The sequence below is a fragment of the Solanum pennellii genome, chromosome 1 (genome assembly GCF_001406875.1).
Source record: "Solanum pennellii chromosome 1, SPENNV200".
Lineage (NCBI taxonomy): Eukaryota > Viridiplantae > Streptophyta > Magnoliopsida > Solanales > Solanaceae > Solanum > Solanum pennellii.
The window spans coordinates 2383074-2405904 of record NC_028637.1 but is presented as its reverse complement, the minus strand read 5'-3'; the positions used below and the strand labels follow the sequence as shown (position 1 = coordinate 2405904).

The 22831-nt window shown below is 34.9% G+C and overlaps 3 protein-coding genes across 3 annotated transcripts; all 3 read left to right on the top strand.

The window, feature by feature from the left end:
* The first annotated feature begins 811 nt into the window (after positions 1–811).
* Positions 812–6025, top strand: LOC107013526 (lipase-like). The gene is made up of 8 exons (XM_015213419.2): positions 812–1294; positions 2613–2707; positions 3416–3519; positions 3814–3914; positions 3996–4099; positions 4447–4884; positions 5350–5481; positions 5607–6025. Exons 1-8 carry the CDS (start codon positions 1061–1063, stop codon positions 5764–5766), a joined length of 1368 nt encoding a protein of 455 aa, XP_015068905.1. The 5' UTR covers positions 812–1060; the 3' UTR covers positions 5767–6025.
* Positions 6026–6819: 794 nt separating this feature from the next.
* LOC107016080 (peroxidase 57-like) lies at positions 6820–9298 on the top strand. The gene is made up of 2 exons (XM_015216562.2): positions 6820–7433; positions 8355–9298. The coding sequence occupies exons 1-2, from the start codon at positions 6867–6869 to the stop codon at positions 9102–9104; spliced, it is 1317 nt and encodes a 438-aa protein (XP_015072048.1). The 5' UTR covers positions 6820–6866; the 3' UTR covers positions 9105–9298.
* A 7968-nt stretch (positions 9299–17266) lies between these two features.
* Positions 17267–22127, top strand: LOC107028658 (glutamate--glyoxylate aminotransferase 2-like). The gene is made up of 13 exons (XM_015229822.2): positions 17267–17404; positions 17749–17814; positions 17902–18019; positions 18581–18662; positions 18743–18830; positions 18950–19108; positions 19520–19693; positions 19789–19920; positions 20272–20337; positions 20540–20604; positions 20975–21066; positions 21158–21314; positions 21832–22127. The coding sequence occupies exons 1-13, from the start codon at positions 17288–17290 to the stop codon at positions 21935–21937; spliced, it is 1422 nt and encodes a 473-aa protein (XP_015085308.1). The 5' UTR covers positions 17267–17287; the 3' UTR covers positions 21938–22127.
* The last annotated feature ends 704 nt before the right edge of the window (positions 22128–22831 follow it).

Genomic DNA, 22831 nt, shown 5'->3' with positions numbered 1-22831 from the left:
TTTCAATTTTATATAAATTTTAAGTATCGACTTATACATATTAAAGTTGAAGGGTATATGTGTCAACGGAAGTCAAGTTAAAAACAATATTTATGTATTGTGTCTTTTGGACAATGCAAAAATTTTAAACCTTAAAAATCAACCATTGCACTAAATTTTAGCCATAATCTTTGGCTTTTAAGTTTTAACTAATGATTTGGTTCTCTTGTTATTGTGTTTCCTCCCTAATGATAAAAGGGAAAATAAAATTTTTAATATATTTTATCTCTCTTGACTTTTCGTAATAATATTTGAATCTCTAGAGTTAAATGAGTTTTTCTAAATTTTATTAATAAGCTTAACTTTCAAAATTTAAATTATGACGAATTGAGATGAAGAGAGTACTAATCAGCGTTTCACAAAATATTTTCACCCTATGAGATTTATTTTTTTATAATTTGACATCTCTTAGTCAAAAATCTTACTCCGTCATTAACACTAACAAACAAGGCAAGATAAGACAAAACATGATAATAACGTGACCGTTCCATATCATTTTTCACCGTTACATTATATCAAATTTAACAATTCAATATAACTACAACAATCACATATTTAATGTCATCACACAAGTAGATCTCATGAAAATACTGTATACAACAATTATTTTTAAATGACGCTCGTCTCAAATAAAACAAATTGAAATAACAAGAAATCCTAGATATACGTTATAGTAAAAAAAAATAACAATAAAATACGATACGATACGATATAATATAACACGTAACCAAAATCCAAACAAATTAGTTAAGTATTTGATTGGTCAATTTTGAAAACGTGAAAGTGGTGGAAACAATTCTCAACAAGCATTACCAAAAGAAAATAAAAAACCAAACGTGTTTTTCTTCATTTCTTCTCCACTTTTACAAGAATCACCATTTTTGAAGAAACAAAAGCTCCATTTTTTCCTGTTTCAATTCATTCTAGGAGCTTCAAAAAGTTGTGGGGTGTTCTTGTTTTCTCTCAATTTGAGCATTTTTACAAATTCTTTTTGAGAAATTTTCACTTGAGATTCTGTAGAATGATAGTGAAATGGTGGGTAACAGCATTTCAACTGACAGAGCTGTTTGTGAGTTCTTTGGTTCATTTGAGTTATGGGTTTTACTTATTTAGCACAGCCGTTGCCGGTGATGTTTCTCAGTCAGTGACAAATTGGATTTTCAAGCCAAAATTTGTGGGTAACAAAGAGATAAAGAGTTCAAATGATTTGCCTCCTATAGTTTTGGTTCATGGAATCTTTGGTTTTGGCGAAGGGGTAAATGCCCCTTTTTTCACATTTTCACATTTGGGGTTTTCCTCTATTACTAGTATTTTTCAATTTTAGTATTACCTGTTGTTCTCTTTGCTTTGTTTGTTGTGTTATTTGTGGCTGCTACTGTTCTTTGGTCTATCGGAAATAACCTCTCTGTGGGAAATAGGGGTAAGGCTACGTATACATCACCTTCTCCTGACTCCACTTGCGAGATTATACTGTGTATGTTGTTGTTTTGTTTAAGTTTTCCCCTAATTTGTCCTTGTAGAATAGGAAATTGATCAACTTTTTATTCGTTTGCACGTTTGGTTCTCTCCTAGTCCTGTCATTAACAAATCAGTCTCGTATTTGCACTTGTCATTAATGGAGTTTCAGCTTGAAATGAGTGGATTCTACTTGTGAAATTATACCGTGTGTATGTTGTTTTGTTTGGGGTTTTCCCCTTATTTGTTCTTGTGGAAAAGGAAATTGATTAATTTTTTATTCGTTTGCACATTTGGTTCACTGAACTTTTGAAAAAGTCTTCAAAGAGCCTTTGCATAGTTTACGAATTCTACTTAGTGGGGACCTAAACACAGGAATTTCTTTTCTCAGAGTCAGACCACGTCTTGTCATTAACAAATCAGTCTTGTATTTGCAATTGTAATTAATGGAGTTTCAGCTTGAAATGAGTGGACTCCACTTGTAAGATTGTACTATGTATGTTGTTGTTTTGTTTAAGTTTTCCCCTAATTTGTTCTTGTAGAATAGGAAATTGATCAATTTTGTTATTCGTTTGCACGTTTGGTTCACTCATAGTCTTGTCATTAACAAATCAGTCTCGTATTTGCAATTGTCATCAATGGAGTTTCAGCTTGAAATGAGTGGACGCCACTTGTTCAAATTCTTTAATAAAAAGGATCAAAATTTCAGGCTTTTTCCTAATTTGTCCATGTACAAAGGAAATTGATCAATTTTATCATCCGTTCGCACGTTTGGTTCATTCATAGTCAAGTCATTAACAAATCAGACTCGTATTTGCCATTGTCATTAGCGTAGCTTCAGCTTGAAATGAGTGGAATGTACGTGTTCAAGTAATTCGAGAAAAATGGTCAAAAGTTATGCTTCAACTTTTGATTATGGTTTAAATTACTCGACATGGAGTTCCATTAGGGGTTAAGGGTAAAACTCAGACCTTTTTATAGCTCCAGAGTATAAAGTTGCTCGATTTCGAATAATATAGAGGGAACTTTCACCCTTTTTCTTCCCTATGCTAATGTTACACTTATTTGTTCTAATTGTCATGTGGGCTTGGAAATGTAATTTTTTTTTCTTTTTGTAGAGATTGGGAGGGCATTCATATTTTGCTGGTGCAGAGAAGAAGGATGACAGGGTTCTTGTTCCAGATTTGGGTTCGCTAACTAGCATATACGACAGGTGAATATTTTTTTTTTTGGTTTAATGCTTGATTATCTTCTCTTTGCTATGTTGTGCTATTGTTAAGCATCGCATATGATTGAGGATGAGTTGTTCACTTCATGAGTTAGTTTTTGTGGATGAGCTATCCACTTCATATAAATACTAATACATCTAACCAAACGGATTTTCCTACTAGCTATTAAATTTTACATCAATGGTGAAGAACTTACCCAATACAAGATACGGAAGCCATATCTAATCTATGTAAAAGTAGATTGAGAGAACTTGTGATTTTGTGTAAAATGGAAAACTTGCTTGTTTTTGATTATCGGTAAGGTATATATACAAAAGAGAGAATATGACAGCTGTACATAACCAATTGGTTGAGAAAGGAATCTATGCTAACTGACTAACAACTATGAGTTAACTAATTAACTAAGAGAGCTAACTAACTAACTGAAACTATATTCTATACAAGTTTTATTAAATACATATTCAACTGTGTGATCTTCAATATTAGCCTTAGAGGAGCTCTAGGAACTCTTAATAGTTGTTTGAACTACGAGCTCTAGTATGTAAGGGGTATTTCGAAAACATAGTTAAATAAATAAAAGTGTGCTTTCCGTAATAGCTTAAACTTTTTGATGAGATTGTCACATATGTCATAGTTATACTGTTCTTCTTGTTCTATACTTTTTGCAACAAGTGATGGATTTTAGATTTCAGGGCTCGTGAATTGTTCTATTATTTGAAAGGTGGGCAAGTTGATTATGGGGAGGAACACAGCAAGGCTTGTGGACATGCCCAATTTGGACGAGTTTATGAACAAGGTTAAATTTTTACTTCATATATATAACTCACTCCCAATGGTATTATTTCCTGTTAAGTCCGTTAAGAAAATGACTACACATTTGTAAATTTTGAAACAGTTTGACTTGAACTTTCACTTTATACTAATGAAAGACAAGTGTTTATAGACACACACGTGTTATAACATGTTTAAGATCGCATGTTTCAAAAATCGTTCTTTCTTTAACATTGTGCCAGTCAAAACTAAGCCACTAAAGGACTATCACATTTCTATCTTTCTGGATCAATGCCTCACTTAACAAAAAATGAAGCAGGGCACTACCCCGAGTGGGATGAAAATCACCCTATTCATTTTGTGGGACATTCAGCTGGAGCACAGGCTGTTCGAGTTCTGCACCAGATGCTGGCTGACAAGGTATATTAATGCACGTTCAATTGAAAAATTGTGACACCTAAAATAACCTGTTCGATGTTAACCTCAAGCTTACTGTGATAGGCATTCAAGGGTTACGAGAACACTTCAGAGAACTGGATCTTAAGCATAACATCATTATCTGGAGCACTTAACGGGACAACCAGGACATACTTCGATGGAATGCTGTAAGTTTCTGATAGTTCTTAGTTATTGCAGTTTAACCTTTTTTTTGATCAATTATTGCCATGTGAACAATTCCAGGGAAGTGATACATCAGCTATTAATTTGATCGAGCTCTGAGTTTAATATATCAAGTTCTTAGCTTTGATTTCCTATATGATTTTTGAGTACATAGTTCTTGAGGAGGCTCCCTATGCACAGAACATGTAATTACTCCATTATAGTATGGTGATTTGGATGAATTCTACTGTCAAAATAATCTGTTTTTAGCTTTCTTAAATTTCATGTTTTGACAAGTTTACTTAGACTTGTAAAACTGCATTTTGCTGAATTTGACTGAATTCTTCTACAGACTTGAAGACGAGAAGTTGATAATGCCTGTAAGTTTGCTTCAACTTTGCCGCATTGGAGTAATAGTTTATGAGTGGCTCGACATTCCTTGGATGAAGGACTATTACAACTTTGGGTTTGATCACTTCAGTATGACCTGGAGGAAAGTTGGTATCCGGGGTCTTCTTGATTACCTTTTAGGGAATGCTGGTCCATTTGCTTCAGGGGACTGGATACTTCCTGATCTTACCATCCAGGGGTCAATCAAGTTGAACAGACACTTGCGTACATTTCCGCAAACATACTACTTCAGCTATGCTACCAAGCATACCACAAAAGTTATCGGTTTTGCAGTTCCTTCTGGCATTCGAGGGATACATCCTCTGCTATTCATTAGAGTCCTGCAAATGAGCCAATGGCGGCATCCTCAACATGTTTCTCCTCCGTATAAGGGCTATAGGTTCGTGTCTATTACTCCTCTGTTACCAATCTACTTAGATAGATGACGATACATTATAGTACAAGCCCTATTCACTTGAGTTTTAATTAGTCAGCAAGATTTTGTAACTCCATTAATGAAAATTTTCTGAAGCATTGAGACTCGTAATTGAGTGACTGTGTGTTATGCCTTGCTGCTTTGCTGAGATCCTTACCCCATCGGGCTATATTCTCATGACAAGTTCTTATGGGTTGTTAGACTAGTTCGTAGATATAGGTTTCCATCCTTTGAACAATCTGTTTACGATCAGCTTAGAGTCATATTTATCATCTGACAATTTTCAAAACCAGTTATTCAAATGCACCACTGAAAATATTTAAGTAATCATCATACACGGAAGCATTATGGAACGACAAATAACTGATTCAATACTTGCAATAGCTTGTTTCATCATCTCATTGTTTTTATTTCATCTAATACATGCAGGGATGAAGACTGGTGGGACAATGACGGTGCTCTCAACACCATATCTATGACACATCCTCGTTTGCCGGTTGAACATCCTAGTTGCCTTGTAATTAAAGATTCTGATTGCCAGCCATTGCAACCTGGCATCTGGTAGGTGACCAGTCAGATTGCCTGTCCATAGATTAACTAGACAGTCCATATGCCAATCAGGTTATCACTTGTGTTGATACATTGGTGTTTAAGGCAGCAGTGTTGATTGTTCCTCTCATGTGCAGGTACTATAAAATCATAGAAGGCGACCACATTTTTTTCGTTGTGAATCGTGAAAGAGCTGGAGTTCAATTCGATTTGATCTACGACAGCATATTCGAGCGCTGCAGGAAACATGTCTTAAGAAAGACAACAGCACTGCCAAACCAAGTAACTCCTGAATAGTCAGTAAGATACTTTTCTCATTTGTTTATGAAATACTGTATTATCACATTCTTTGTAGTTCTTTTACACACTGTCGAAAATCTATTTCGCAAATCGAAATGGATTTTACGGTCAATGTCTCTCACACTGTTCTTGTCTGTATGTAATTTGTAACTCTGTTGGGAAGGGGATGTGACTTGAACAGAGATGCAAAGTGACACTTAATTTGTTGTAAAAAGATGAATATAGAATTCCACAAGGAAAAATTTATGTTCAAGTATGTGATGCATATTACTAATAATAGTAGAATATCACTTTCTCGTGAGTTTCAAACCTTAACTATCATTTGTTTCTCCTTTTCTATTTGAACTATAACACTCTATATGTTATATAGACCTAGCGCAGTAGATGGTGATAGTTCAGATCGGAAAAGGAAACAACTGATAGTTAATGTGTGAAATCTGTGAAAAAAATGATAGTTATGTATCCATAATGCTATGGGTTCGATCAACACCATTATTTGTGAGAGCGAAAGTTCAACAAATATTAGATTCCAAACTCGTGATTTTAAAAGTACAGCGAGTTCAGTAATAAAAGAGGCCGAACTCATAAAGTTAAAATGAATTTTCCTCTGAATATAAGGGAGAGAGAAGGAGACCTTTAAAGTACTTGATTGAATAAAAACTACTTTTTTCCCCTCGTTTTGAAGCAACCGTTAGTATAATCATATATTTTTCGACTATTTGACTAGTTAGAGAGCATTTCAAAACTAGTTGACCAATAACGATATCATTTTTGAGTAAAAAACATAACGAAGGGTAAAATTAACCTAATTCGAATAGTTCAGAAATATTTTTGACTCTTTTTCCTTCTAAATATAAAGGACCTCCATATTTTGAGGGTGAAATTTCTCTTTAATCAGTTATATTAAATTTATTGGTTCTCAAAATTATAACCATTTATTTCCTTAACTGAAATAACTACCAAGAAAAATCTTTACCACCAATAGCCTAAAAAGCCTTTTTTTTTTTTTGTTCTCTACAATTTATTTATTTATAAGATCATCCAAAAAGAAGCTTAAATTGAACAAATATTTATCTTCATATCACCTTAAACAAATTATGGCAGCTAAGGTTGGGATTTTTGCAGCTATTTTACTAGTTTGCGCGATTCTATCACCTCTGCTAGCCTCATCATTTCCCAATCATCGTCCTGAATTTCTAGAACATGATTCTAGTAAGACAGACGTAACGATCCATGGTGATAATAACAATGTTGTTCATGCCAATGTCAATGACATCGCGATTCCTTGCTCAAATTATGAGACAAGGAACGAAAGGTCCTTAAAGGAAAAGAAGAAGTCGAAGAAGAATAAGAACAAGAAGAAGAAGAACAAAAAAGAAATGAACCATCACGAACACGATTTTGAGGCTTTCAATTTTGAGCATCCCCAAATAGAAGGTGTCCGCCATGGATATCCACAAGTTTTTCCTGAACATAACGTAGATCCGATTACTAAAGAACACGAAGAACCAGAGATTTTAGAAGGATTGAGAGAGGGTTTTTATCAAAATACATGTCCTCAAGCAGAGGAAATCATCAAAAATGGCCTAATTAGAGCCTTTCAAAATGACTCTACTATTGCTGCTGCCATCCCTAGGCTTTTCTTACATGATTGCTTTGTCAAAGTAAGTTCTCACTATATGCAATTATTCGTAAGTCCAAAAAAAATATATGTGGCACGACGAAAAATATTTTCAAGTGTTTGGTTAGAGAGAGCGAAGAATTGAAAAGTATATTAGCATTCAAGAGAATTGATGAAGAAACGTAAATGAAAAATAGTTTAGGACAACAAAACACTAGAAAATGTCTTTTATCTTTCGAAAAATGTTTCTTATTTGCAACCATGAAAATAGAGTTTAAGTTTCATACACAGACGATATGTAAGAAGTATTTAGGTCATCTAAATGACAACTTAAGACTTGATAAAAATTACTAACATGGGTTGTGGTGCACTGGTGGTGGAAGTGTTTCACCTTAAACCAGAGGTCTCACGTTCGAGCCCTGAGTATGGAGAAAATCCTGTTGGGAGCGCCACCCCCTAATAGGCCCTGCAGTGCACGATTCGGATTTAGTCGGAGCCTGGTATGGAGAAAATCCTGTTGGGAGCGTCACCCCAAATGAGCCCTGCAGTGCGCGATCCGGATTTAGTCGGAGCTCCAATGTAGGGAGAAAATCCTATTGGAAGCGTCAACCCCAAATGGGTCCTGCAATGCGCGATAGGGATTTAGTCGGAGCCCGGTATGGAGAAAATCCTGTTGGGAGCGGCACCCCAAATGAGCCCTGCAGTGAGCGATCGAGATTTAGTCGGAGCTCCAATGTGTGGAGAAAATCCTGTTGGGAGCGCCATCCCCAAATGGGTCGTGCAGTGCGCGATCCAAATTTAGTCGGAGCTCCAATGTGGGGCTCCGGACACCGAGTGGAAAATCAAAAACTAAGACTTGATAAAAATTCATTGATAACTTACTACTAAAACATATTAAATTACATAGATGATCGATCATAATTCTTTTTATACTGTCAGTGTATGTAACTTATCGTATATACAGGGTTGCGATGGATCCATATTGCTCGATACAACACCAACTGGTGGGAAAATAGAGAAGTTATCACCGTCAAATGGTGTTACAGTCAAGGGATTTGAACTCATTGACGAGATCAAAGCAGAACTCGAAGAGAACTGCCCAGGCATTGTCTCGTGCTCTGATGTTTTAGCCTATTTATCTCGTGACGCCTTTGTTGCATCGGGACTCCCCCATTACGAGGTGTCTGGTGGCCGACGTGACGGCATGGAATCGCGCGTAGAAAACGTCGTTGGCAACCTCCCATTGCCTGATGACACAGTAGGCCAAATGATTCAACTTTTCAACAGAAAAGGCCTAAATGCAGAAGATTTAGTTGTCTTAATTGGTGCACACTCCATTGGAGTAGCTCATTGTTTCAACTTTCTTTATCGAATGGACACACCCGAGAAGGCCCAAATGGTTGATCCGCGACTTGGGAGTGTTATGAAATTTACATGTACTGGCCAAATGAGTACAATAGCGTTCGATGCAACAACACAATACAAAATGGACTCAGTATTTTACAAGCAATTGTTGATGAAAAAAGGTTTACTCGAATCCGATCAAGCTTTGACACAAGATATAAGAACAAGGGGACTTGTCCAAAGATTTAGCAATGATGAAGTGGGGTGGTTTAACAAATTCGGCGTGGCCATGAACAAGCTTGGGGCAGTAGAGGTGCTCACCGGAAACCAAGGGCAAATCAGGAAACAATGTCGAGCTGTTAACTTATAATAAGAGTTTAACTTGTATACACTGACTGATTCTGATTTGACAATGCTCTAAATATGTATCACAATTTGGATGATTAATTTTTTTTCATATATTTTTTTTCGCCATCGGTGAAAGAAGATGTAATTTGCTCATTCAAAACATCATCAAGGACCTACTCAAACAAAAAATGAAGAATTTTTTTTTTCACTTGAGAATTTTTTTCGTTTTTTTTCTGGTTGCATCCTCATGTGTTGGAATTTAGTCTTGTGTGGTTGTTTAAGCAGGCGTCGATCTATAATAATCTCAATGGGACTAGGAGTAACTTTCGCGTATATATGATCTGGTTTAGTCTTGACAAATCGAGGGCAAATCAGAAAATAATGTCGATCTGATAGTGTGAAATTTCTTTACATTGTTGGTTTATATAAGTTGAAGTCGACTGAAAATTCAATATATGTACTGCAGATTATGGAACTGGTGCATCGCAAATGCGATCACCAGATTTGAGCCTAAGTTACTAGGTTCTGCCAAATCCGTAACCACAATGCTAGCTCTGCCCTTGAGTCTTACCTAACTAGTGTAGAAATTCTTAACAATCCTATTTCAGTAAGAAGTTTAAAGTTTAAAATGAAAGATTTCTTGTGATTTTACACAAAAGCCTTTTTTTTTAGGTCAGATCTCTTATATAGGTAGACGCGGAGCTACAACCATCAGCCTTTGACGAAATATTATATAGTGTATATAGGTCAAATATTAGTTTACGTACATATGTATCAAATCTTGCTCAACAACTAGTTGAACTCAGGAGAAAACAAGCAAACAAAAACATATAAAAGGTATATTTTCCGCGAAGTAATTGATCTGTATCGTTGCTAGGCGTTGAGGATAGATAATGATTTATGTCAAGAACTTAACATTAGGTTATTGTGAGCTCAAATTACAATACATGTGTGATTTATGAAAGCTTCAATATGCAAAATAGAAACCTTATTCTAAAACTTACACTCAATGATATTTATGGATGTAGACCTTAAGGCAATTGTTTCCCATGTCCTCTTGTTCTTGTTCAATCCACACCGATATATGTCAATCGACTCCAATGTATAAAATTTCTTCCAAATCTATTGGAATTTCATTAAAGTTCGTTCCCTGGGAAAAACGAGCGCATATTAAAGTTCAAACGAGCCCGAAAGCAGGTAAACACAGATATTTCAAATTTTCGTATGCTATAGTCCATGGAATTTTTGTGTCCCGAAATTCCAAAAACAAAAAGGCTGAAAGTTTCGTGCACAAATGTTAAGATGTAATCAATATATCATGTTCGTCCCGCGGATAAAAAGGCGCATTTTCAAGTTCAAACGAGCCCCAAAACATAAAAAAATCCAAATTTTTGCTGATTTTTGTGTGCTATAGTCCATGATATTTTTGTGATCCGAAATTTCCTAAATGAAATGGCCGAAATTTTTCATGGACGTTCATTAAGATGATGGCAATATATCCAGTTCATCCCGCAGGAAAAACGAGCGTATTTTCAAGTTTAAATGAGCCCCAAAGCAGGTAAACGCAGATTTTGCCAATTTCGTGTGTTATATAGTCCATGGAATTTTTGTGATCCAGAATTCTAGAAATGAAATGACCAAAATTTTTCATGGACGTCTGTTAAGACGTCGGAAATGTATCCAATTTGTCCCGCGAGAAAAACGAGTGTATTTTCAAGTTCAAACGAGCCCCAAAGCAAGTAAACACAGATATTATCGATTTTCGTGTGTTATAAGTCCATGGAATTTTTGTGATCCGGAATTCTCGAAATGAAATGACCAAAATTTTTCATGAACATCCGTTAGACATAATCAATGTATCCAGTTCGTCCCGCATTGAAAGCAGACGCATTTTTAAGTTCAAGTGAGTCCTAAAGTAGGTAAACGCAGATTTTGCCGATTTTCTTGTGTTATAGTATATAAGTTTTTGTGATCCAGAATTTCGGAAATAAAATGGCCGAAATTTTAAATGGACGTCTGTTAAGATATTGGCAATCTATCCAGGTCGTCTGACATGGAAAACGAGCACATTTTCACGTTCAAACGAACCTAACGGCAGGTAAACACAGATTTTGCCAATTTTTGTATGCCATGAAATTTTTGTGATCCGGAATTCTCGAAATGAACTGGCAAAAAATTTTCGTGGACATCCGTTAAGACGTTGGAAATGTATCCAGTTCGTTCCGCGGGTAAAAAAGACACATTTTCAAGTTCAAACGAGCCCCAAAGCAGGTAAAACACAGATTTTATCAATTTTCATGTGCTATAATCTACTAAATTTTTGTGATCTAGAAATTCAGATACGAAATGACCCTGATTTTCGTTTGAACTTAAAAATGCACCATTTTTCTCCGCGGGACGAACTGGTTCCATTTCTAAGGTCTTAATGAACGTCTTTAAAAAAAATTTGTCATTTTATTTCGGGATTACTGGATAAAAAAAGTCATGGATTATAACACACTAAAATCGATAAAACCTGTCTTTCCCTACTTCGGAGGCTCGTTTGAACTTAAAAATGCACAATTTTTCTCCGTGGGACGAACTGGTTCCATTTCTTAGGTTTTAATGGAAGTCCAAGAAAAATTTCGGTTAATTTGTTTTAGAATTTCTGGATAAGAAAAATCTATGGGTTATAGCACACGAAAATCGGTAAAATCTACCTTTGCCTGCTTTAGTGCTCGTGTGATTGAAAATGTACCATTTTCCCCACAAGATTAATTGGTTCCATTTCTAAGGTCTTAACGGACATCCATGAAAAGATTAAAACATTTTTATTTTGGATTTTCGGATTAAAAAAATTCATAGGCTATAGAACAAAAAAATCGATAGAATATGCCTTTGTCCGCTTTGGGCTCGTTTGAACTTGAAAATGCACCATTTTCCCGTGAAACGAACTGATTCCATTTCTAAGGTTTTAACAGATTTCCATAAAAAAGAATTTCCATTTTATTTTGGGATTTACGTATCAAAAAAAATCATGAGCTATAGCACACGAAAATGGGTAAAATCTACCTTTGCTTACTTTAGGGCTCGTATGAACTTGAAAGTGCACAAATTTTTCCACTGCGAGATGAATTGGTTCCATTTCTAAGGTCTTGATGTACGTCTATGAAAATTTTGGCTATTTTGTTTTCGAATAAAAAAAAATCTATGACCTATAGCACACGAAAATTGATAAAATTTGTAGTTGCCTTCTTTGGGGCTCGTCGAAACTTGAAAATGTACCATTTTTTCCCGGAGAACGAACTAGTTTCATTTATAAGGTTTTAATGGACGTCCATAAATTTTTTTTATCATTTATATATGGAATTTTCGAATAAAAAAAACTATGAGCTATAGCATATGTCAACCGATAAATCTACCTTTGACTTTTTAGGAATTCGTTTAAACTTAAAAATGCACCATTTTTCCCCGCGGGATGAAATTGGTTACATTTCTTAGTCTTAACGGACGTCCATGACAAATTTTGGTACCATTTTATTTCAGAATTTTCAAATAAAAAAAAATCATGGGCGCGTATGAAAATTTATAAAATCTATCTTTGCCTACTTTGGGGCTCGTTTGAAGTTGAAAATACACCATTTTTTCCTGTGGGAAGAACGTGTTTCATTTCAAAGGTCTAAACGGACGTCCACGAAATTTTTGGCCATTTTGTTTCAGGATTTCCAAATTAAAAAAATCCATGGGCTACAGCATACGAAAATCAGTAAATTTTGTCTTTGCCTGCTTTGGGGCTCGTTTGAACTTCAAAATGCACAATTTTTCCCCACAGGATGAACTAGTTCCATTTCTAAGGTCTTAATGGATGTCCATGAAAATTTTTGGCCATTTTGTTTTTGGATTTCTGGATCAAAAAAATCAATGGGTTATAGCACACGAAAATCAGTAAAATTTATCTTTGACCACTTTGGGGCTCGTTTGAACTAGAAAGTACACCATTTTCCCCGCGGAATGAATCAGTTACATTTTTAAGGTCTTAACGGGTGTCCATGAAAGATTTTGTCCATCTTATTTTAGCATTTCTGGATAAAAAAAATCAATGGGCTATAGCACACGAAAATTGATAAAATCTGTCTTTGCTTACTTTGGGGCTCGTTTGAACCTTTAAATGCATCATTTTTTCCCGTGGGACGAACTAGTTCTATTTTATAAGGTCTTACCGGATGTCCATGAAAAATTTAGTTATTTTATTTTGGAATTTCTGGATTAAAAAATTTTAATGGGTTATAGCACACAAAAATCAGTATAATCTAACTTTGTCTTCATTGGGACTCGTTTGAACTTGAAAATGCACCAATTTTTCCCGCAGGATGAACTGGTTCTATTTCATAGGCTTGAACGGATGTCTTTGAAATATTTTGGCCATTTTGTTTCAGAATTTTAGAATAACAAAAATCATGGGTCATAGCACACGAAAGTCGATAAAATATGTCTTTTTCCTTTTTGGGGCTCGTTTGAACTTGAAAATGCACTATTTTTTTCTGCGAGACGAAGTGGTTCCATTTCTATGGTCTTAACAAACGTCCATGAAAAATTTCTCTCATTTTGTTTTGAGATTTCCGGATAAAAAAAACTACAAGGCCTATAGCACATGAATATCGGCAAAATCTGTCATTGCCTGCTTTGGGGCTTGTTGGAATTTTAAAATGCAACATTTTTCCTGCAGAAAGAACTAGATCTATTTCTAAGGTCTTAACAAACGTCCATGAAAAATTTCGTCAATTTATATCAGGATTTCTGGATAAAAAGAAATTATGGATATAGCACACGAAAATCGATAAAATCTGTATTTTCCTACTTTGGAGATCTTTTGAACTTGAAAATGCATCATTTTCTCCACAAGACAAACTGATTCCAATTTTAAGGTTTTAAAGGATGTCCACAAAAAATTATGTCATTTATTTTGGAATTTTTGGATAAATTAAATCCATGGGCTATAGCAAACGAAAATCAATAAAATCTGTCTTTACCTGCTTAAGAGCTCGTCTGAACTGGAAAATGCACCAATTTTCCCCGTGGAACGATCTACTTCCATTTCTAAGGTCTTAATGGACGACCATAAAAAACTTCGGTCATTTTGATTCAAGAATTTCGGATCAAAAAATTTCACAGGCTATAAATAGCATATAAAAATTGGTAAATTCTGTCTTTGTCTATTTTAAGGCTTGTTTGAACTTGAAAATGCATTATTTTTTCCCACCAGACAAATTGGTTCCATTTAAGGTCTTAACGGACAACTATGAAAATTTTCAGCCGGGTCAAAACAAATTCATGGGCTATTACAAATGAAAATCAGTAAAATCTGCATTTGCCTGCTTTAAGACTCGTTTGAACTTGAAAAAGAACTATTTTCCCCGTGGTAAGAATTGGATACATCGCCGCATCTTAACGGAAGTTCACGAAAAATTTTGATCATTTTTTAATCACAAAAATTCCACGGACTATAACACATAAAAATAGGTAAAATCTGCGTTTACCGGTTTTGGGGCCTGTTTGAACTTGAAAATGTATTTGTTTTCTCTACGGGACGAATTGGATACATTTCCAACGTCTTAAAGGACGTCCACAAACTTTTTTGTCCATTTTGCTTTGAGAATTTCGAATCACAAAAATTTCATGGAACATAGCACACGAAAATTGAAAAAAATTGTGTTTACCTGCTTTGGAACTTGTTTGAATTTGAAAATGCTCCAATTTTCTCTATAAGATGAATTGGGCACATTGTCAAAGTTTTAACGAATATCCATGAAAAACTTCATCCATTTCATTTCAGGAATTTCGGATCACAAAATTTCTATGGACTATAGCACACGAAAATCGGTAAAATCTGCATTTACCATCTTTGAAGTTCGTTTAAACTTGAAAATGTGCCTGTTTTTCCCTCATAACAAATTGGATACATTTTCATCGTCTTAACGGACGTCCACGAAAATTTTTAGCAATTTTATTTAGGAAATTTCGGATCACAAAAATTCCATGGAATATAACACACGAAAAATCTATCTTTACCTACTTTTTGGGGCTCGTTTGAACTTGAAAATGTGTCCTTTTTCCCCGTGGGAAGTATTACATACATTGTCAACGTTTTAACTGATATCTACAAAAAAATTTGACTATTTTGTTTCTTAAAATCCAGATCACCGAAATTTTATAGACTATAGCACAAAAAATCAGCTAAATCTGTGTTTACCTGCTTTGAAGATCGTTTGAACTTAAAAATGCATCTGTTTCCTCGCGGGACGAACTGGATACATTGACAACGTCTTATCGAACGTTCATAAAACATTTCGATCATCTTATTTTGGGATTTAGATCACAATAATTTCATTGACTGTTATATTCGAAAATTAGCCAAATACGAGTTTACATTCTTTGGGGCTCGTTTGATCTGGAAAATGCGCCTATTTTTCCCGCAGGATGAACTGAATACATTGTCAACGTCTTAACAGACGTCGATGAAAACATTTCAGCCACTTTATTTCAGGAATTCCGGATCACAAATATCTCATGGACTATAGCACATAAAAATTGACAAAATCTGCATTTACCTACTTTGGGACTCGTTTGAACTAGAAAATGCGTCCGTTTTTCCTGCGGAACAAACTGGATACATTGTCAACGTCTTAACGGACGTCCATGAAAAAATTGTCAGCATGCGCTGGCTCAAAAAAGAAAGTGTCATGTAGGCCGAAAAGGGTAGTAAAAATTATATATAAAATAAGTTCATGGGGTTATGGAATCTTAATTTAGTATGAGTATATCTCTGAGATTTTGAGCATAGATTAAGGGATACTTATGAATTTTCCCTTTAAATATTCATTCTATCTTTGATGAAAGAGAAAAGACATAAAGATATTAAATAGTTTTGTAGGGTGATAGAATATTTTAAAAGTTAAGGTGTCTTTATGCAAATACGAGACAATTTTTATTTTGTAGTTATGTCTTTTCTCTTGATGAAATAATTTCTAGCGACACAAATATCTATCACTTATTTTGAATCATAAATTTCAAAAGTTTCTTTTAGTTTCTTAAATTTCGTGTCAAGTCGAATTCGTATAAATGAAACTCGGAGTAATGAACTAATCTGGTTGGGCACACATCTCAAAAAAATGGGTCCCATCAGTTTATATGATGACAAATCATCATACCTGCATGCCTGCCACGTGGAGCAAATAATATGACAAAAAACACCCACTGAAAATATACACTAAAATCATGTTAAATTAACTGCACAAAATTCATTGTGTTTTTCCATTTCTTGAAATTCCCTTGTTCAAGAGCTAGAATTATTGAGGTAATTGTTATTTTTTGAGCTAATTAAAAGTAAATTAGTTTCAAAACAAAGTGGTTAAATTATGTTTATATAATCTTCTTAGTATAATTTTCCACTAAAAATTACTATGAACTTTGTAGTTAATCTGTTGCTAAATACCTTGTAATGATCAAAGTTCTTGATAATTTATACTAATTTTATGTTAAATGGGATTAGCATGAAGTTTGATTTTTGAATTCCTTTGTTCAAGATCTTGAATTGTTGAGGTACTCATTTTTTGTGAAATTGTTGTATAATTGTGGTTACTAGATTAATATAGTTAAATGATGTTTACATAATTCTTTAATATGCTTGTTTTCAACTAGAAAAAAGTGAAATTAACTATGAATTTTGTGGATGATTTGTCACTAAATAGTTTATAATTATTAGAATTTTTGATAATTTGTTGCTAAATTGGATTAGTGATGACTTTTGTTGTTTAGGTATAAAATTTTGTTTGTCGCTAATTTCTGACTTGTAGTAGTAGTAGTAGTACTCTTACCATTATTTATATTGTTTCTTTTTACACAATTTTTCGTGGCTGATTTGTCGCTAAATAACTTGTAATTAGAAGATTTTTTGATGACTTGTCGTTAAAAATATGGTGAGTGATGAGTTTGCGAGTTATTGCATATATAGGAGCGGGTTTTACCTGGGTACGCCAAAAGGGTAGCGGGTTTTCCTTGTCATCGAAAAAAATAGGACTAGTGATGACTTTGTTGTTTAGATATAAAATTTTGTTTGTCGCTAATGTCGGACTTTTAGTAGTAGTAGTAGTAGTACTCTTGCCATTAATTATATTGTTTCTATTTACACATTGTAGGTTAAGGAGGTGCTATTTTTATTTGTTTATAATGTCGTCTAAGCCGTTGGACTATGAGAATTTGAATGAGAATGTGAAGAAGTGTCAATATGCTGTACGAGGTGAGCTCTATCTTCGAGCTTCTCAGCTTCAGAAGGAAGGAAAGAAGGTAAAAGCAAACGCTTTTGAATCACGAAATGATTTAATTGTAGCGTGGAAAAATGTGGTTCAAATTATTTTTTCGTTTGATGTTCTGTTGATTGTTTATGTTAAAAAATATAGGTTATGAGTTATGACAATGTGAATGTTCAATTATAAATGTATGTGGCATGTACATACATTTTCGATAAAAATTTGTAATAGTTCAGATAGGAAACTAGCGCATTCAATAGTTAAGGTATAAAATTCGAAAAATCGATCAGAATAAATCAAGTGTTTATGACTTATAAATACTTGGTTTAGTTACTTTACTATACTTGTGTAATAATCTCATGATGTCCTCTTGCTCTGCAGATTATATTCACAAATGTAGGTAATCCTCATGCCCTCGGACAGAAGCCGCTGACGTTTCCGCGCCAGGTTAGTTGTAGTCGTTAATTGCCACTTCTATGAGACGCTTATGGTTTTGGCATACGTAAAGTGTTGGCACGCACTCTTTATTTTCAGGTCATTGCTCTCTGCCAAGCTCCATTTTTACTAGATGATCCTAATGTCGGACAATTATTCCCTGGGGACGCAATCGCAAAAGCTAAACATTATCTTTCTTTGAATTCTGGAGGTCTAGGTATCCTTTCCCACTTAAACTATATATTATTCTAGGAATTGAGTACGCTAATTTTTATCATCCATTTTGCTCGGACCCTCCGAAAACGTTGTCTCATGGATGTCGGGTACCCACAATGCATACTTTTGGAGGATCCGACACATTCCCGACGGTATTTTTCAAGAGTCGGAGCAACATAGATTTTATGTGGCATGTCTACTTGCTATGCCTCTCTGACTCCGTCTTTATTTCCTTTAATTCTCTCTTTCATAAAGAAGCACAAACATAATTTTTCTTCGAGAGTTACTATCCCCTTTTTTGTGTTTAAGTGAACATCGGAATATAGTTGTCATCGTTTATTATTTTTGTGAACTAAAGCTATAGTTCCTTCTTATGTGCATAAAGATCTATTATGTTATCTCGTATAGAAAGCCCTGCGTTTATCATCCCTGCTTCTTCAGCTCTATCGATTAGCAACTACTTGTCCACATTGTTGTTATAGGTCTTTTTGCCTCGATTTTCCTACTATCCTATGATCTTTTGTTTTAAGAAATGAGTAACTTTATATTGCTGGTTAATTAGGTGCTTATAGCGACTCCCGTGGCATTCCCGGTGTAAGGAAAGAAATTGCAGATTTCATTGAGAGACGTGATGGATATCCGAGGTTATATCGTTTTTCTAAGTCTCTTTTCGGTGACTTCAATTTAGTAACTAAGCTTACATTTCTGGTTGTTCTTTTGACAGTGATCCGGAACTAATATTTCTCACGGACGGAGCGAGCAAAGGAATCATGCAGATATTACATACTGTCATTCGGGGTCCAAATGACGGGGTACTAACTATATAACCAAAAAGAGGGGGAAAAGGCTAACCAATATGTTCTGAAAATTCTCTCAGTTTCTTGATTTTACAGGCTTCGTATATTCCTTACGGTTACATACTTGTTGTTAGGTGTTGGTTCCTGTTCCGCAGTATCCGCTATACTCTGCTACAATATCATTGTATGGGGGTTCTCTTGTTCCGTACTATCTTGAAGAGACTGCAGACTGGGGTCTTGATATCAATGACCTTCGACAATCTATTGAACAAGCCCGACAGAACGGAATAACTGTGAGTATATATGCCTAAATTTTGCTTTTCAGATACGTGCAGTCTGCAGACACATTCTCGCCTATATGTTGCTCGGACTCTTCAAATATTATCATCGTGTGTGTGTCGGATCCTCCTAAAATACGTCATTTTTGGAGGATCCAACTAGGGTGCAGCAACATATTAGGAGAGTTCGAGCATAGGTTTTAGGTTGTGCCAGAGTCCACATTTCGTAGAAAAAAGGACTGTTACAGCACATACGGAACTTGGCACTAACAAATAGTTTCCAGGACAGGCAACTTGAACCCTTTTTATAGGGTTGAGTCTTCATATTGACACTTTACGGGGATTTAAGTTATTTACACGGATAGTGTAGTCAATTTTTTATACTACCGGTGTATGCATTCATCTTATGCTTATATTATTGCCTAGGTACGAGCAATGGTGATTATAAACCCCGGAAATCCTACCGGACAGTGTCTTAGTGAACAAAATCTAAGACAAATAATACAATTCTGTTACGAAGAAAATTTGGTATTACTTGGAGACGAAGTTTATCAACAAAATATTTACCAAGATGAGCATCCCTTCATAAGTGCACGAAAGGTAATATACAAATATAGTTTGCACTTTAAGAATTTGTTAACCCTTAAATATAATATCGTATCTCGAATAACATCCATGTTCACCAAAATTCGTAGGTTTTATTCGATATGGGTCCACCCGTAAGCAAGGAGCTTCAGCTAGTTTCATTTCATACGGTCTCCAAAGGTTATTGGGGCGAATGTGGACAACGTGGTGGATACTTTGAGATGACCAACATTCCTCCAAAGGTTTGTATCTCCGTCCCCAATTCGAATGACAGTAATTGAAGTTCACTCGAAAAAAAATTGCTTCTTGCTAAAGTGCTGATCCCTCCGCGCCGAGTTCATGTCGGATCCTCCAAAAAGTGTTGCATTTTTGAGGATACGACAGGGTTGTGGCAACATTCTTGGAGTGTCCGAGCAACATACTATCCCAGTATATAGAAATGAACTTAAAGATTAAATTTGAAAAGAATTTTTTCGATCAATATGAGTTATTCCAAAATGATCTATGTTATAAAACATTCAAGGGTTGTGTTATTTCCCAAGCATAATCGATGTATTACTGAGACGTGGTCTTTCTCTAATTTGATGTTGCAGTCGGTTGAAGAGATATACAAGGTTGCTTCGATATCGCTCAGTCCAAATGTACCTGCACAAATATTTGTGAGTAATTTTTGTTCATCCCCTCGAAGATTTATCTTCCAGGAAGGAAATCTTATTGTGTTATAGAGATAACAATCAACTTTTTCCGACGTCTCGAATTTTACCTTATTTTTATGTTACCTAAAAATTGTTGCCAGCTTATTCTGTTTAATCGTAAGCCTGTGCTGACAAGAAATGCTTGTACTCTTTCTCGTTTCAACAGCTGGGGTTACTGGCGAATCCACCTAAGCCCGGAGATATCTCGTACGAGCAATTTGCTAGAGAAAGGTACTTATTACAGCTGACGTCTCTGCTTACATGAAATACTTAAAACTTCATCTGTGGAATTGTCGGAATTAGAGTAGAAAGTCTCATTCTTTTCACTTGGTTTTGAACTTATATTGCTCCGACTCTTGAAAATGCCAATGTGTGCGTGTCAGATCCTCTAAAAGTAGGGCATTTTAGAGGATTTGATACGGGTGAGGTAACAATATTGGACTGTCTAAACAACGTAGGAATTTTGAGTACCGTTGTATATATTGATGTTGAAATTTGTGTCGTTAACTTCGTGAATACAGAGATCTTCTACTCGTTTAATGATCTTGTCGAAATATTTTTTATGAATTTCATGACAATTAGTAGTTGATGCTTTTTGCAGCAAAGGCATCCTTGAGTCACTAAGACGGAGGGCGCATATAATGACTGACGGGTTCAACAGCTGCAAAAATGTTGTTTGTAATTTCACAGAAGGCGAGTCATTTCTCATGTTTTCGTATTCTATTACACGTTGAAACGCGACCGATCATTGATATTTCGTGAGGAAATTGATTGTTCATAACAGGTGCTATGTATTCCTTCCCGCAAATTCAATTGCCTCCTCGAGCGATAGACGCTGCAAAGAAGCTCGAGAAAGCTCCTGATGTTTTCTATTGTCTCAAATTGTTGGAAGCAACCGGCATCTCTACTGTCCCGGGTTCGGGTTTTGGCCAAAAAGAAGGGTAAGTGAGTTCAATCCTAGGGTCTTTCGACTCTTTTCATCTCAAATATAACGATAAAATTCGCACATAGCTACTTTTCCGTCCTTGTAATTGGAAAATAGACATTGTCGTGGAGTTACAAATTCCACGCGGTGTAACACCATAACATTGTCATGTAACGTTATGCCGGTGTCTATTGTATTAAGGCATGGCCAAAAAGTGGTTAGTTGACACGATTTTTATTATTGTAACTGGTTATAGGAGATCATTTCCTGGTAACACTACACGTTGTTACAATTAGTTCACATATAGCTACTTTTCGGTCATTGTAATTGAAAATAGACATTGTCGTAGAGTTGCAAATTCCATGCGGTGTAACACCGTGACATTTTCATTTAAGGTTATGTCGGTGTCTATTGTACTAAGACATGGCAAAAAAATGGTTAGTTTACGTTTTAAGTGGTTATAGGAGATCATTTCCTGTTACGCTAAACGTTGTTACAATTATTGAAGAGTGGTTGATGGTTTCTCTATGTAGGGTGTTCCACCTAAGGACAACTATTTTGCCAGCTGAAGAGGAAATGCCTTCGATAATGACGAGTTTCAAAAAGTTCAACGATGAATTCATGGCGCGATATGAATAGCGCGATGATGAATTCATCGAGCAATATGAATAGCGCACGTGGCGCGCTATTCGATAATGTAGAAGAAGAAAAATTATGATTTCAATCTTTGTTTTCCATCTTTACTGTATGTTTTTGTTGATGAATTCTCTCTCAAAATTGAACAATAACTAGTGTTTTGCCAAGGGTTTAAATGTGTCTTTTCTTATTAGAGACGTATTTAAGTATGTTTAAAATTTGTTGGGATAATGCACAAGTTCAAAATCTCACAGACACACTTATACTGTAGTAAGGTCTTATTACTCCTTGAACTTATTTTACGAGTAATTTTCTACTAGCCTATGTGGCACTATCTTGTGGATTTAATGTTGGTTGATTTTTTTTTCAAATTAGTATATGTAGGCCAAAAAAGGGTAAAAAATTAGTAAAATCTTAGTATAAATAAGTGTGTTTTTGAAATTTTGGGCATAAATTGATGGATATTTATGCATTTTCCATAAATTTTTTAGAAGTGTTTCTATATTTTCTTAGAAGTGTTCTTTAAAAAAGTACTTTTGAAAAAAAAAAGTATCTTATTAAAAACAGCTTCTACTATTTATTCTTTCTAGAAAATTATTTATTTTCTTTCGGAAGCTTTGACTAAAATTTTTTTAAAAAGCACTTTTAAAAATAAATATAAAATTTTAATCTCTCAACAATTGAACCAAGAAAGTTATCATTTTTTTTAATCTTTGTTCTTTTTAACAAATATCCACATCAAATAATATTTTGCCACAATAATATGGTTAAAGTTTGCTTTATACGAAGCTTCCTCTATTGTCTTCATTCTGTTCTTGTAATTTCCTTAATGAGTACTCCCTTTGTATCACATGAGAGATTTTTATTTTTTATCGTAAATTCTTTTATTCATCTATT

Coding starts and splice junctions, on each gene's coding strand:
- LOC107013526 (XM_015213419.2), top strand. CDS start 1,061: ATGATAGTGAAATGGTGGGTAACAGCATTTCAACTGACAGAGCTGTTT. Junction 3,915..3,995: donor ACCAGATGCTGGCTGACAAG/GTATATTAATGC, acceptor TTACTGTGATAG/GCATTCAAGGGTTACGAGAA. Junction 4,100..4,446: donor ACATACTTCGATGGAATGCT/GTAAGTTTCTGA, acceptor ATTCTTCTACAG/ACTTGAAGACGAGAAGTTGA.
- LOC107016080 (XM_015216562.2), top strand. CDS start 6,867: ATGGCAGCTAAGGTTGGGATTTTTGCAGCTATTTTACTAGTTTGCGCG. Junction 7,434..8,354: donor TACATGATTGCTTTGTCAAA/GTAAGTTCTCAC, acceptor TCGTATATACAG/GGTTGCGATGGATCCATATT.
- LOC107028658 (XM_015229822.2), top strand. CDS start 17,288: ATGTCGTCTAAGCCGTTGGACTATGAGAATTTGAATGAGAATGTGAAG. Junction 18,020..18,580: donor TTTGAATTCTGGAGGTCTAG/GTATCCTTTCCC, acceptor CTGGTTAATTAG/GTGCTTATAGCGACTCCCGT. Junction 20,605..20,974: donor GAGCAATTTGCTAGAGAAAG/GTACTTATTACA, acceptor TGCTTTTTGCAG/CAAAGGCATCCTTGAGTCAC.